The sequence below is a fragment of the Aulonocara sp. 'chitande type north' Nkhata Bay genome, linkage group LG23, assembly GCF_057382095.1.
Source record: "Aulonocara sp. 'chitande type north' Nkhata Bay isolate Kocher_YH1m ecotype deep benthic linkage group LG23, A_spYH_male_GT1.1, whole genome shotgun sequence".
NCBI classification, from domain to species: Eukaryota; Metazoa; Chordata; class Actinopteri; order Cichliformes; family Cichlidae; genus Aulonocara; species Aulonocara sp. 'chitande type north' Nkhata Bay.
The window spans coordinates 34,790,513-34,806,281 of NC_141365.1; the positions used below are offsets into that span (position 1 = coordinate 34,790,513).

Consider the following 15,769-nt stretch of genomic DNA (forward strand, 5'->3'; position numbering starts at 1 on the left):
TATTGTGTTTAATGTTATTATTATTAACTTCGTTCCTCTTCAATATTGTTCAATATTGATCTTTTCATAAAAACTAAATATGAGTGATTATTTTTAAAAAGCAGCTTTCATTTCTTGTTAATCGTGTTGTTTCCCTTCAGTTTACAAACTGATTAGTGACTAATTCCCTGGTTAAAAAATGCAATCAGTAGACCTAATGTAATGTAATGTAATTTCATCTCCTAACTTAGATGATGCAGAACACTAAATAATGCACTTTTACCTACGGATCATTATCCCCACACTGTGTCAGATTTGTGTTTTTACCACAAAGCCATTTGCAATCAGGAGGGTTTTTTTTTTTTTTTTTAAATGTCCTCATGTGTTTAATTAATCACCCAGCTTCTCACTCAGTTTTCCATTTTTTTCTCTCTCTCTGTCTGTATAATTAACCCACCTGTGACTAAATGTGCGATCAGACACTTACAGCCAGACAGCCAGTTGATGACTGATTGTTAAACTGGAAACTGTTAGTGGGATTGGTGCTGATTGGTGCTTGGTGTTTGCATGTTTGTATGCTTTGGCTCTGATTCTAACTTACCTTCTGTTCCTTTCTGCGCAGGAAACCAGACCTCGTGAGAGAGTTGTCTTGTCTTTGATCAGAAACAAAGGCCCAGCTAAGGGTTTAGTCAAAAAGGGTTTAGTCAAAAAGAGGATGATCGCTAATGGAGATAGCGGTGACTGAAGCTCCAAGCAGAATGATCGTCGTGCATTTTGAGTCCACCAGCTTACATCAAACATGACACATTTTGAGCAAAAACTCTGTTGTTCAGTGAATAAACTATGATATTTAATCTTTAATTCCACACTATAGGAAATTGAAGGGAAATGCATTTAAAAAGCTGAAACGCTACAGTGCAGTCGATGCACACAGTACAAATACATTCTCTGAAGTCACACATTAAAGTGGGCCTTGTTTACTCTACAAAGTAGCTTCAGTTATTTAGCAACAATCAGTTTCATCAACTCAAAAATGGGAGAACATTTCAAATAAAGCCAAATTAGCTTTTACAGTGTAGCTGTAGATTCATATTAATTAGTAACTGTCTTCAGCCATGGGTGAAGGTTTTGTTTGCACATTAGGAGGTTGGGCATTAAGTGGGGACCAGAGGGATGCTCACCCTGGAAACTTTATGCAGAGTTTTGACTCACTTGAATGCTTCATTTATCTTTTGTTTACTTCGTGTTAGAAAATGTATTTACGTAAAAGAAAACACAAAAATCTGCAGTCACTGTGCTGACGGTTATGTTATCTGTCCCTTGCATCACTCCTGAAATCTGTTTTCAGTACAGAATGTCTATTTTAATCATTTGTGCATTCCTTTAGACTTAGTCCCTCAATGAACAGAACATATGATACATGCATGAAGGAGACAGAAAGAGCTTGGAGCCTCTTAATATACGTAGATTAATTGTATATCTTCTATATGTCATTTTATAAAACAATATCCATCATCAAGAATAATTACAGGCACACTGTTTTTAAACTGTTGTTGTCTCAAATGTCCCTCCTTTGTCTGAAAATATCATGTAAATATCAATGTTGTTAAATAAGTTTTATGTAGTTTTATTTTGTTTTACATTCTTTTTATATAAGGCATTCAAAAGACTTAGATGGACACAAAAAAAAGTCCTGATAGTCTTGGGAATATTTCAACACACCAAGTATTGGCAACTAATTAAAACTGCTATAACTTCTAATCATTTTCTTTAAACTATGTGAAAAAGTACAGTGGCTGAGGAGATGCTCTGCAAGTACACTTCATGGATTAGAATTTTTGAGTACAAAGAGTTGTACATCAACTGCACTTTTTTAGAAAGCAATGAAACTTTAAAACTCTATTTCTGAAAAATTACTTGAAGAACTAAATATAAGTGCCACAAATTGCAGAATGACTGAAATCAAACAGCTCTCATCTCAGGGTGGCTCCAGTGACACCTGCTGCTAACAGTATGCCGGAAAGGGTCACAGCAGTGTTGGCTACAGCACCGTTAAACGTCTTGTCGTGGGCGTAGGTGATGATGTACAAAACTCCTCTGTAGGCCTCCTCGCATGTAGGCTGGATCTGATCCTCAGGAAGCTCAAACCTGTATGTCCCATTGTCTCTCAGCTCAAAGATGTAAGTTAAAGGGATCCCCTGCATCCGAGCCCAGTCAGTGGCTGAACCAGTTATGGGGTCTGGAGAAAGAAAAGCAGCAGTTATATTTTTTTAAAAACACAGAGATACTGGCAATAAATTTAACTGGCTAGCAATTGATATATAAACCCACATAATACATCGGGCGGGGTTCCTACAGTGTAGTTTGTTCGGTGAACCTTCCACATTGCTTCTGTTGCTCCCTGACCAACCATCATCTGAGGAATCACAAAGAACTTGTCATACAGTCAATAAAATATGGATCCAGACAACCTTGTTCTTGTTCTGTATGAAAAATTTAGTGGTGATATGGAGATTTCAGTAGGCAATAAATACAGATTTAAATGTTATCAGTTCCTTGAGTATCCCGTTGTCTTAGTAGTTTTCCATCTTCCAAAAAATTCCAAAAAGCTGATTAGCTTTTTGGAATTTCTGGACTGCTCTGTACATACTTATTAAAGGCACTGGTTATGTTTTCATCCTGCTGTGTTTTGGTCCACATGCACACTCAAACATGATTGCACTAGGCCTTATGTATATTTTAAACTCTGTGTGGAATCTTGTTATCGTCATTATTGAACGTCCATTTACCTGTTTGCCATTCCACTTTTATCTATTACTCTTTTACTAGATGAATTAACAATAATTACTCATTCTGCTGGCTGTTTGCCTTTTTAATATAAATGCATGCACGATTAGTCATTGTCAGGCTATAAAGATGCATATGTGTGTGTATGTTAATTTTTTTTTTAAAAAGCATTATTGCATTTGTTGGCATAAATACCAGTTCATCATAGTTGGGAGCGGTGTAGTTGGGGTGTCCGTAGGGAATCAGGAGCATCTGGCCATAGGAGTGGATGTTGAGGAAACACAGGAAGCTGTCCTTTCGGCTTCTTACAAAGTCAGTTACAGCCCTGGTCTCGAGCTCAGACATAGCTTTGCTTCCAGGGTAGAATTTTGAGCAGCAGTTAAATGAAACCCCAATAGCTGTGAATAGAGGCCAAGGAGGATGATATGAAAGACATATAACAATAATACCTCTGTTTTCAAATTCTTTTAACAAAGGTTAACCTTTTTACATAGTGTGACCTGTTAGGTTGTAAAATTTGGCCAAAAGCTGCAGTTCCTCTAATAGCCACTAAAGGCTGCTTCATGTGTGACTCCTGTATTAAAATGTCCAGAACATTAAAAACCATATTGGCTTTTTCCACCTCATTTTTTTTTAAAGAGACAAGTAGTTAAACAGTGTCTCACCTACCTCAGATGAACAGCAATACACAACACATTCGTTTTATTTATTTTATGAGAAATAAGCCAAAATGCAGAAGCAGTGTGTAAAAAAAGAAGCATGCCTTACTGCTTCTGTGGAATTAGAAGGGTAACTAGCACCAAGGTCCTGCTATTCAAATTCACACTGATCATCAGCAAGTGCAAGCACCTCTAAAGAAGCAGAGGTTTTGGAAGTTTTCTGGAGCATTCATGTGTGTGTTAACAAAATGCTAAGATATAAGCTTAGAGAAGTAATTGTTCCTATCTATTGAGAAAAGTTATAAGGCAAGGCAAGGCAAGTTTATTTGTATAGCACAATTCAACAACAAGGTGATTCAAAGTGCTTTACAGAGACATTAGAAACAAAAAACAAATAAAAAGCATGATTTAAAATTGATTAAAACAAGCAAATAAACTAACTAACTAATTAACAAACAAACAAACAAACAAAACAGTATATAAAATCAAAACAGATAAAATCAGAACAGTAGATAAAATCAGTAGTTAAATGTGAGTTTTGAAATTTAAGCTTAAAAGTGTGGATTTGGTGCTTTATTCAAATGCAGCTGAGAACAGGTGAGTCTTCAACCTGGATTTAAATAAACTGAGTGTTTCAGCTGATCTGAGGCTTTCTGGGAGTTTGTTCCAGATATAAGGAGCATAAAAGCTGAATGCAGCTTCTCCGTGTCTGGTTCTGACTCTGGGAACTGATAAAAGACCGGATCCAGATGACCTGAGGGATCTGGAAGGTTCATACTGGGTTAGGAGGTCATTGATGTATTTTGGTCCTAAACCATTCAGAGCTTTATAGACCAGCATCAGAACTTTAAAGTCTATCCTCTGACGGACAGGCAGCCAGTGTAAAGACCTCAGAGCTGGACTGATGTGGTCCACTTTTTTGGTCTTAGTGAGGACTCGAGCAGCAGAGTTCTGAATGAGCTGTAGTTGTCTGACTAATTTTTTAGGTAGACCTGTAAAGATGCTGTTACAGTAATCAAGCCTACTAAAGATGAATGCATGGACTAGTTTTTCCAGGTCCTGTTGAGACATCAGATCTTTTATCCTTGAAATATTCTTGAGGTGATAGTAAGCTGACTTTGTTATTGTCTTAATGTGTTTTTCTAAGTTTAGGTCTGCATCCATCACTACACCCAAATTTCTCGCCTGGTTTGTGGTTTTTAGATGTATAGATTGAAGTTCTCTGGTGACCTGTAATCGTTTTTCTTTGGCGCCAAAGACTATTACCTCAGTTTTGTTTTTGTTTAGCTGGAGAAAATTGTGGCACAACCAGTCATTGATTTCCTCAATGCATTTACCAAGAGCCTGTACAGGGCCTTGGTCTCCTGGTGACATTGTGATATATATTTGTGTGTCATCTGCATAGCTGTGATAGTTTATTTTGTTGTTCTTTATAATCTGTGCCAGTGGGAGCATGTAAATGTTAAACAGAAGGGGTCCCAAGATGGAACCTTGGGGAACTCCACATGTGATACTTGTCTGCTCAGATGTGAAGTTACCTATTGATACAAAGTATTTCCTGTTTTCTAAGTATGTTTTGAACCAGTTTAGTACAGTTCCTGAAAGACCTGTCCAGTTCTCCAGTCGTTTGAGTAATATGTTGTGGTCAACTGTATCAAATGCTGCACTGAGATCCAGTAAAACTAAGACTGACATTTTTCCACTGTCTGTATTCAGACAAATGTCATTAAACACTTTGGTCAGAGCGGTTTCAGTGCTGTGGTTCTGTCTAAAACCTGACTGGAAGGCATCGTAGTAATTATTCTGTTTTAAGAAGTAATTGAGCTGTTGAGAAACTGCTTTTTCAATGATCTTACTTAAAAATGGGAGATTTGAGATCGGCCTGTAGTTGTTCATTTGTGTCTTGTCAAGATTGTCCTTTTTCAGTATAGGTTTGATTACAGCAGTTTTTAGTGATTCTGGAAACACACCTGATAATAAAGAAAAGTTGACGATCTGTAACAGGTCTGACTCTAAAGTCTTTGAGACCTTTTTGAAAAAACTTGTTGGCAGGACATCTAAACAGCAGGAGGAGGAGTTCAGTTTACCTAAGATGTCCTCCAGGTCTTTGCTGTTAATAGGGTGAAACTGTTTCATGGTGTTTAAACAGTTTTTTGGTGGACACAGTACATATCCTGAATCTGCTGTTGATGTACCAATTGCTTGTCTAATCTTTTGGATTTTGTCTGTGAAGAATTTGGCAAAGTCATTGCAGGCCATGGTTGAATGAAGTTCAGCTGCCACTGGCACAGGAGGGTTTGTTAGCCTGTCAACTGTAGAAAATAAGACCCGAGCATTATGGCTGTTTTTAGTGATGATGTCAGAGAAGTAGGACCTCCTTGCACTCCTCAGTTGTAAATTATAATTGTGAAGTTTCTCTTTATAAATGTCATAATGAACCTGGAGGTTTGTTTTTCTCCATCTGCGCTCAGCTTTCCTACACTCTCTTTTTTCGTTTTTCACCAGTGTGGAGTTTCTCCATGGAGACTTTTTCCTTCCAGAGATAACCTTCACCTTAATGGGAGCAATAGTGTCCATTACATTTAACATGTTAGCATTGAAGCTATTGACGAGCTCATTGACTGACCCTCTGGACAGGTCAGGTGTTAATGGGAAGACCTGGTTAAAAATTTCACTACTGTGTTCAGTTATACACCGTTTTGTGATCACTGTTGTTGATATATTTGTGTGGGCTGAGATTTTACTTTCAAAGAAAACACAGTAATGATCAGACAGGCCCACATCAGACACAGTAACCTTTGAAATGCTCAGGCCTTTGGAGATCAGTAGGTCAAGAGTGTGTCCTCTATTATGTGTGGCCTCTGTTACATGCTGAGTCAGCCCAAAGTTGCCCAGAGTGTTACTCAGGTCTTTAATGCCATTTCCACATAATTTAAAATCCACCATTACACAATGAGAAAGGTTATTCAAGTGGAAAACATTCATAAGTGTTGCCATATTCCCAGAAGTAGTCATCTTAGCTAATTCACTACATGGTCAGGGAGGTGATGGTTTGAGTTGAGTCAGCCATACACGCCTGTATACCAAAGTATTCTACAGTGAAAATGAGACCTCTATCTGAAAGCTAAAGTTTGAATGAGATTGGGTCATGCAACAGGACAGTGATTCCAAACATATCGGCAAATTAGTAAAAATAGCTGAAAAAGAAAAGAATCAAGATGTTTCAATGGTCCAGTCAAAGTAAGAACAGCTGCATCACTCACTTCCCCAGTTGGCATCAAAGTTGCGGTTGAGATCGGTGCCATAGCAGCTGCAGTCCTCAGGACCTGGTGACCTGTTCTTCCTCCACAGTCGAGTCTGAGTGGAGCAAAATGTTCAGTCAGTCATAAATAGAATGGCAGCACAACATTTTTGTAGATATTAAATGCTTCCTGTGATTGATGCTGTTCATTATTATTCCATGTGTCTTACTGTAAAACATTCAATTATTTTGTACTTGAAGGTTTTTGAGCAATAATCATCCTATTATATCCTGTTCATCTGTGGTTTGAGATCCTGAGTGCACAACCCTAGAAATGTAATTGGATAAATATCTATCAAATACGAGGACTGACTGTCTTATTTTCCCACGTGTAGATGTAGCCGTCTATATTGAGCACTGGAGTGACGTAGAAGTCCACGTTCTTCATCATCTCTTCCATTTTGGCATCTGTTTTGTATGTCTGCAGAATCTGTTTGGAACAGACGAACACACATCAGGGGCAGGCTGACACACTGGAGGACATTTAGTTATTAAATTAGATTCATTTTGTCAGACAGGATGTTTTCTCCTCACAACAGAAAAAACAATCAGGAGAACAAATGGAATAACGAGATTTGTTGTAAATCTCTTTTTTCCTCTTTCTTTTCCATCTCTCTTTTTGTGTGTGTGTGTTTTATTTTGTTTCACTCTATAACGTCCACCACATCCACATTGGCGACCAAACTATAAGTTCATATGTTCATCTGTTAATTTTTTTTCAAATATTTCAAAGAACATTTAAAAGTAGAAAGAAGCTTGGCCTGTTTGGAAAACCTGTAATACCAAAATGTATAAGACATTATTTAAAATGAAATGTTCTTGTTTCTAGAATAAATGTGGCTAACAACACCCCCTAGCATTAACTTTACCCCTAGAAGGGTCCCACGAGTCCTGGTGGAGGTATATTGACAGCAGCTCTCTTACCTCTCTAACAAAGTACTGGCAGAAGGCTGGAGCGATCCATTCTCTGGCATGTATTCCACAGTCCATCCAGATAGCTTTCTTTTCCTTTCCAGTATTCAGGCCAATCTGGAGAACAAATATCAAACATCCGTGTGCATCAGTATCCGTTTGGCATATGCCAGCTTGTGATCTGAAACTTTGTTTACCTTGAGCAAGCTAATATCCCTGCTTTCATAGGTCTTTCCATATTTCACCACGGTTACAACATCAGGGTGATCCTTTACCATCTGTTCCATCCAGCTAGTGATCTGCAAAGTGTAGTACCAACATTGGCAGCATATCAAAACTCTACTAAATTTTCACTGGTTATTTATCCATGAATTTGCACATCCATCATACATACATTTTGATTCAAGAGTTTATTTGAAACTTTTGGAGTGATCTTGACTAATAGTTCTGCAGACTTTCCAAAGGTCTTTCAAAGTTTCATTTGGACGATGGTTTCTTTTTTTTACTCATTTTCAGTCTAAGCCACTATAAATTATTCAAGTATAACAAGACACCTAACTCAAAGGGTAAACCAGTGTTGCATCTCTAGAATAAACAAATTAGCAAAGAACCAGTTTTAAACTAAACTTATGGAATGCTGAAGCCAAATAGTCATCAATCTATACAGAGTAGGTCAAGAGAGAGATACAACAGTCCTGGACTGTCTGAAAAATGTGAAGGAGCCTCTGTTGTGGTTTGGAGTTGTATTTCAGCCAGTGTTATTGGTGATATTTTTCAACCCCCAAATAATCCCGAACACAGTGCCAATGCAGTCAAGCATACCTGGATAGACAAATACACAATAGAACACTATCAGTCATGGACTAGTCCGCAGACCCTGAAATTGAAACTTATATAAGCAGTGTGGAATCATCTTGATGGAATAAAAGACAACCAACATCCAAAGAAGAGCTTTAAATGTCTTTGGTGAAGCCTGGAGAACACACGGAAGCCTGTTTGTGTTTGTATATGCCATTTAGGAAGTTATTATAATCTTGAATATATTGAATGAAAGTCTGAATATATTGAATGAAAACTGATGTTCCAGCAGCTCTGGCGCCATCTTGTGTTTTAGATGTGTAATATTATAGCATGCGATGTTGCTGCAAGAAGTAGCTCTGTGAATAAGTTAGCAGGGAATCAGTATTCCTATGTAAAGAAGACATAAATCTATAGAAATGTACAAACTAATATCAGTAACAGGGTACAGTATGGTACTGCAGACAACAAAATTTAGGTGCTGTTTAATCATGGAAGACCGAATGTACTGAACCTTTTGTTTACCTTACTGAGGGAAGTGCTAAACATGCAAAAATAAGAACTAAAAAATAAGAATGTAAAGCTGGACCCTCCCTAGCCTGCTCAACGGCTAGGTCTGGCCAAAGTTGTGTATTGCAGTCAATATTTTCAGTACCTTTAGTTAGTTATAAGTACTGGGAATAAATCTGTACATCTGGTCTGATGAAGAATATACTGATTTATTGACTAAGTTTCATCACCAGTAGTACAACAGTGATCGTTGTTATTACTATTCTTCTTATTATTATTATTGTTATTTGAACGCGCCTTACCTGTTTACATATGGGGGGGCACATAACATGCTATAATACACATCTAAAACACAGCGTGGCACCAGAGCCTCTGTAGTTAGCTTTCATTCATTCGGGTTTCATTCAATATATTCAGACTTTTATTGCAATATATACGTATATAGAAATAAAATGATATTATATATATATATATATAAGTGTGTGTGTGTGTGTGTGTGTGTGTGTGTGTGTGTGTGTGTGTGTGTGTGTGTGTGTGTGTGTAACAGCCACCTCACCTCTGTCAAAGGGTGGTATTTATAGTGGTCGTACTGCACTCTGTTGCACATAAAAAACAAGAGAAACATGAGAAGCAGTGGAAGTGGATCATACCTAGGGATAGGTACCGGTATCCGGTGCCATTATGGTACCGGCTCTGACATAAACGGTAGTAACCAGACCGAAAAGCAGCGCACATTTCGGTGCTTTATTTCGGTGCTTTTTTTTTTCCTGAGAAGTCATACAGTTTGGATTCTAGCCAATCATTTTACCGTTGCAAGGATAGTAGGCGGGCCCAGGTACGTACGTTCTTTTAGAGCAGATCTACAAATTAAAAATGCCCAAGGCGAAGTGGTCAAAAGTCTGGCTGTACTTCACAGCAAAAGATGCAAACTCACCAGCCTGCAACAAGTGCTTTAAGGTGATACTGTGCAAAGGAGGTAACTCCTCGAATCTGACGTCTTCAAGAAATTTTAAGAAGTCGTAGCTTTTCTTTCCAAGCTCCTTAAATAAACACTAGAAAACAGGTCCTACATATTTTTATATACAGTTTATGCGCATTGAATGATATATCCTCGATAAATGATCACTAGAAGATTCCTCACAGTGTTACTGGAGTTCATGGTAATTCCATTCAGTGTGGTTAGACAATGTTTCTAAGATTTTTGGGGTCGAGTACAATAACCTCAGTTTTATCTGATTTCAGAAGCAGAAAATTCAGGAAAGAGTTCATTCAGGTGTTTGTCTTTAAGACATCTCTGCAGTTTGAGTGTCATTGGACTTCATGGATTGATAAAGCTTGGCAAGAGAACAGGACTACGTCACCCACATTTGAGACATTACGAAACCAAACATAATTCAAAATAATTATATGCGATAAGTGTTCTGTTGGGCTCATATTTATTTGGGGTGGATTTGTTTCTTTTAAAGCAACGAGCATCTGGGACGACCGGGGTAGAGCAAGCCCTCAGGTGATAGCTGCATTGCTGGCAGGTTGCACCAATGAGACTATCTTGTGGTCGTTAGTGACCTTTCCCATTTTGATGTTTTAGGCCTTTTGCAAGCCCTTTGTGTTCCCTTTGTATACCCTTTGTATATATATATATATATATATATATATATATATATATATATATATGCATGCTAAGATACTGCGCAGGACCCTCAAGCTCCCAGGCCTCTGGTAGAGGACCTGAGCTTGAAGGATCGACCGTCCACAGGGGCGAGTAGGGATTTTTTTTTTTTTTTGCTAAAAACCTGAAAGTACAGTAACTGATATTTTGAAGGTAGTTCATCTATTTACAGAAATGATCAAACTTATCTAATGAAGAAAACTCACCTCTCTTTTGTTGCTGTGCCCACTGCTGAGAGCAGCACCACAAAGCTCAGCCTTACAGAGATAAGCATCTTTGTGAAAGTAAAAAGTCCTTGTAACAGTCGGCTATACTGGTCGCAGGAAAGCCCTATAAAAAGACGCACATTTGCCTTCAACACAGACCACTGTAAGCATACTATCACTTGTTAAGAATTGATCTGAACTAACAGTCCTTTATGGATGTGTAATCCATTTAAATCATCAACTGCATGAAACCATAGTCGAAAAAAACTGTTAACTCCAGTGTAAACTTTTTGCTGCCATCAGCCGCTGTCACGTTCTTTCTCAGTTTTATACTTTATGCACATATTTTCCAGAAGTAACATGGAAAAAATATTAAACATGGAGTGAAATATGTGCACAAAACATTATGGAATAAAATGGACTTCACCCTCTTACAGAAGCAATAATGAGATGCAGAGAGTCTTCCTGATCCTCCAGAAAAGGACACAGAGTGACTGATTAACTAGTTTGTCCTTTACTCACGAATGAACAATGATTGGTTTATATTTTAAGTTGAGTCTGTCTGTTGGAAAAGCTGGAATCAGCAAAGACGCTGCAAGCTGATAAAAAAAAAGAGCAAAGGTCTTTTCAGAAATGTCACAATGAACTTTTAAAAAACACAACTGTAAGTATCACACCACATTACCCTGTTAACAGGGATTTTCTTCCAGTCACAAACAGGACTGGACAGCGGTCAGTCTGTCAAGAACATGCAGGTTCATATATCTGTGGAAGTCCTACCTATCCACTGTGCCTTTCACCGATGATGCTAACATTTTTATATTTACTGTTTTTGGGTTACGCAGCAGGCAGGAGGGAGGGCCCATATGAAGGACTCATAAGGACTCTTGTAAGGACTCAGAAACAGCAGGTTGAACTTAAAGGGAACCCTGGCTATTAACACATATTTGCGCTAAAATATGTACTGTGCCTTCAATAACATATATGTGGTATTAGAATACACCAAATGTTTTCCTTTTAAGCACATTTTATATAAAACCGATTTACCAGTAGACCGCCATTGTTATTTACTTCTCAATGCACTCTGTGCTGTGACGTCACATCTTTGCACCGCATAGAGTTCACAGTTAGCAGCACACTGGAAATGGCTTCCCCATATGGAAAATATATATATAAATCTTATAAAGTTTGTATCTGTCTTGTGTGAAACTTGTATGAAAAGCATATAAGAGTGAAAACAGATATAAGATCCCGTGAAAAATTATATAATGAAACTTGTATGTTTTGGATACTTACTAAAACAATGTATGAAAGTAATGAGAAAGTGGCCACTTTCATGAGTAATCACATATAAGTTTTTACTATTTCTTTTCCTTTTTTTTTTTTCTTTTTTTTTTTGTGTCCCGTTTGGATCTTTAGCCATCAGAATTGTTGTCTTAAGGCCAAGAAAGATGCCAAGCGGATTTATTTTACCAAGTGGATCATCATGGCCTTGCCATATTGGTCCATTTGATTGACCTTTATTATAATTATGAATTTATTTTATTTTCAGTTGCTACAAACGAGACAGACATGACTGGGGGATAGGACAGGGAGAAAGAAAACCAAAGGGGAGAAGAGACGGTGAGAAGGGGGGGAAGAAAGAAAAAAAAACAAAAAAAACAAACAAAACACCTGGGTCACCTGTATGGAGAAAAAAAAAACAGAAGAGAAAGTGTGGGCAAGAGATATTTTATTTTGTATTCTTATGATCACAGTTATAATCAGAATTATCATTGATTAATCATTTACCATTGTTGAATCAGTTGACAGAATAATCTTTGAATCACATCTATGTTACTCTGAGCAAATACTAATGCACACGGATTATCAGTACTTTAGTCAGTCTATTGTTGTTCTGTATTATTCTTTCTAGTTGCTTAGGCTGTTAACCGCTCGGACTTGTGGGTCCTGTTGGGCCCTGGGCTGTCTACATTCAGTTCTGCACGTACTCAGGCCTGTAACAACATGCACACACTTATGTAAAACACGCACGTTCACACACACACTTAGTAAGAATAGGAGGGTCGTCTGAGGACAGTTTTTCTAATAGATATACTTTCACAAAATGCACAATATAATACACACTTGTTTTTCTCTAAAAGTAGCAGTTGATGTCCATATAAGGAGAACTTTTTGAGTGTGGGGAACTGTTATCATTTCCAGTAAAGATCTAACTGTGACGTCATCATGGTAATATAAGGATGCGGGACGGTCCATTCGCGAACCAACCTCAACAAAAGCAAACAACAAAGAGCAACATAATAAAAAAAACAGCACCATCACAATAAACTAGCTAGCAGTAGATATCAGTAGATACTAAATAATAAACGATATTGTGCAGCACGCAAGATAGACAGTGCACAATGTGCTTTGAGGCAGCAGCCAAGAAAGCTGTAGTCTGCGTCTGTAAATACCCGTGTGTACACCTGTGTGCATACCTGTGTGGATCAGCATGCTTGCATTCCAAAGGTTTCACCATGTAACGATCTGCTAGGGAGTGTGGGGGGGCCACAGCCCCTTCCTCCAGGGTATGAAGCAGGTATGGAGGAGATCAAAACTCCAGACATCCAGAGGCCCCCAGAACACAAGAGACCAAGGAAGACCAACAGAGGGGCAGCCGCGCCACTGTCCCAGTAAGAGCTGAGGAGAGTCCCAGATGAGGGCTCACTCAGCAGCCGCGGAGCAGAAGCCAGGGGGAGTTGCAGTGACGCGCCCGTGAGCTCCGCCGGCAGCCAGCCGTGCCTGAGTGACCGAGCCCCAGGCCGAGAGGCCGGGGGCACCCCACCTCCGAAGTGGCCCGAGCGAGCCCCAGGCTCCAGGCCCCGATAAGCGGCCGCCAAGGAGTGAGCCGGTGTGTACCCGGACGCCCACCCCCAGACACAAAGAACCACCAACGCACCGATACCTGAGGGAGTCCGCCACTGGCAGGGGAAGTGGTGGTGGATGGAGATAGGCCCCCAAACCTTGGAGGGCCTGAGATGTCCCCAGAGAGGTGGCGTCTGATACCCAACCTGACATATAGACACAGACATACAGGCACACACAGACACAAACATCCATTCCCACCCTCATGCTCTCATATGCACTCACTCCACACTCAACCAACGTGGAGACAGACATGAAGAGACTCTGTACACACAATCACACTCCCCAAGCGTACTCTACGAACCGGCTCTAGGTACCCTTGCCCCTGGAGGGGGGAACTGCACCCAGACCCACGTGGTGTTACCCTTTTCCCTGCGGTGGGGAGAGGCAGACCGCCCGGACTCTGTAGCAGCAGGGAGGCCCCACACTACAGACCGCAGTCGAACGGCCAACTCCTCCTCCTAGACCCCCGCTCCAGCAGGCCGCAGAGAATGGGGGTGAGAGAAGACTCCAAACCTATTATTTTCTTTTCTATTTCTTTTCCATATGGGTCTGTTCAACCTTTCCAGTTTGAACCAGAGCAAACCGAGAGAGAGAATGAAAATAGTCAATCAGTACTTAGTTTAGATGAAGATGAAAACAATCCGTCACACGAGGACGCGAGAGTGAGGGAAAACTATTCAATTCAATTCAATTTTATTTATATAAATCACAACATAAGTCGCCTCAAGGCGCTTCATAGATACAGAGAAAAACCCAACAATCATATGACCCCCTATGAGCAAGCACTTTGGCAACAGTGGGAAGGAAAAACTCCCTTTTAACAGGAAGAAACCTCCGGCAGAACCAGGCTCAGGGAGGGGCGGTTGGGGTGAGAGAAGGAAGACAGGATAAAAGACATGCTGTGGAAGAGAGACAGAGGTTAATAACAGATATGATTCAATGCAGAGAGGTCTGTTAATACATAGTAAGCGAGAAAGGTGACTGGAAAGGAAAAACTCAATGCATCATGGGAATCCCCCGGCAGCCTATGTCTATTGCAGCATAACTAAGGGAGGATTCAGGGTCACCTGGTCCAGCCCTAACTATATGCTTTAGCTACTGGTGTCTATGCGGCTGCTTGCCAATGGCAACGGCGACTGAGAGCGTTTGTTGTAAAGAGCTCAATTTTATGGCAGCAGCTATCCATGGTATCACATAACTGCATGATAAAAACATTACTAGAATTCTAAGTTTTATTATACAGTGAAATTACGATATCGTTATTTTTACAGATTCTCCATGCAACATAGTGCACCAAAACTTTGAAGCCGTCGTGCCAAACTAGGTATCCCCGCCAGAATTTGTTTCCCCTGCATCGGGAGCATACACTGGCCTTTCGAAATCATGGACTATCAGTATCCCACGTTCGTGATTTTTAGTTCTTAAACACTTCTTATAATGACTAACTACTCCAGAAATTTGGGAGATATTAGCTCTTTATACAGTAAAGTTACAGTGGGATACAAATAATATCAGGCTGATCATGCCACAAATTTGTTCCCCTGTTCAAAGACTTAACGCTCCTGAAATTTGGGAGGTTTTGGCTCAGTACAGTGTTGTACAGTTACAGAAAGATATAAATAATGATCAGTCAAAATGTCATTGGTTTATTTAAATAATCCCGTCCGATGTTGTGCCAAAGTCCCAACGCAGGGGAAACAAATTCTGTCGGGGATTCAAAATTTGGCACGACACCTGTCGCCATTGACAAGCAGTAGCGGCATAGACACCAGTAGTTTTCCCTCACTCTCGCGTCATCGTGTGACGGATTGTTTTCATCTTCATCTAAACTAAGTACTGATTGACTATTTTCATCGTTTTTCTCAGATTGCTCTGGTTCAAACTGGAAATGTTGAACAGAAGCCATTTCCAGTGCGCTGCTAACTGTGAACTCGATGCGGTGGATTTCCAGCTCTTTTTACAGAACCGGCTCTTTCGGCTCGGCTCACTAAAAAGAGCCGGCTCTTTCGGCTCCGAACCGGCTCTTCAGGTTGTTTTG

At 39.6% G+C, this 15,769-nt stretch overlaps 1 protein-coding gene across 1 annotated transcript; it reads right to left on the reverse strand.

Moving 5' to 3' along the window:
- Positions 1-865: 865 nt before the first annotated feature.
- On the reverse strand, positions 866-10,957 carry LOC147302303 (carboxypeptidase O-like). The gene is made up of 9 exons (XM_086283315.1): positions 10,822-10,957; positions 9,503-9,542; positions 7,836-7,937; positions 7,651-7,755; positions 7,040-7,156; positions 6,689-6,782; positions 2,962-3,164; positions 2,311-2,395; positions 866-2,218 (listed from the first exon to the last, which is right to left on the reverse strand). Exons 1-9 carry the CDS (start codon positions 10,887-10,889, stop codon positions 1,953-1,955), a joined length of 1,080 nt encoding a protein of 359 aa, XP_086139441.1. The 5' UTR covers positions 10,890-10,957; the 3' UTR covers positions 866-1,952.
- Between the last annotated feature and the right edge of the window lie 4,812 nt (positions 10,958-15,769).

Coding starts and splice junctions, on each gene's coding strand:
- LOC147302303 (XM_086283315.1), bottom strand. CDS start 10,889: ATGCTTATCTCTGTAAGGCTGAGCTTTGTGGTGCTGCTCTCAGCAGTG. Junction 9,543..10,821: donor GGCACAGCAACAAAAGAGAG/GTGAGTTTTCTT, acceptor TATGTGCAACAG/AGTGCAGTACGACCACTATA. Junction 7,938..9,502: donor AATACCACCCTTTGACAGAG/GTGAGGTGGCTG, acceptor TACACTTTGCAG/ATCACTAGCTGGATGGAACA.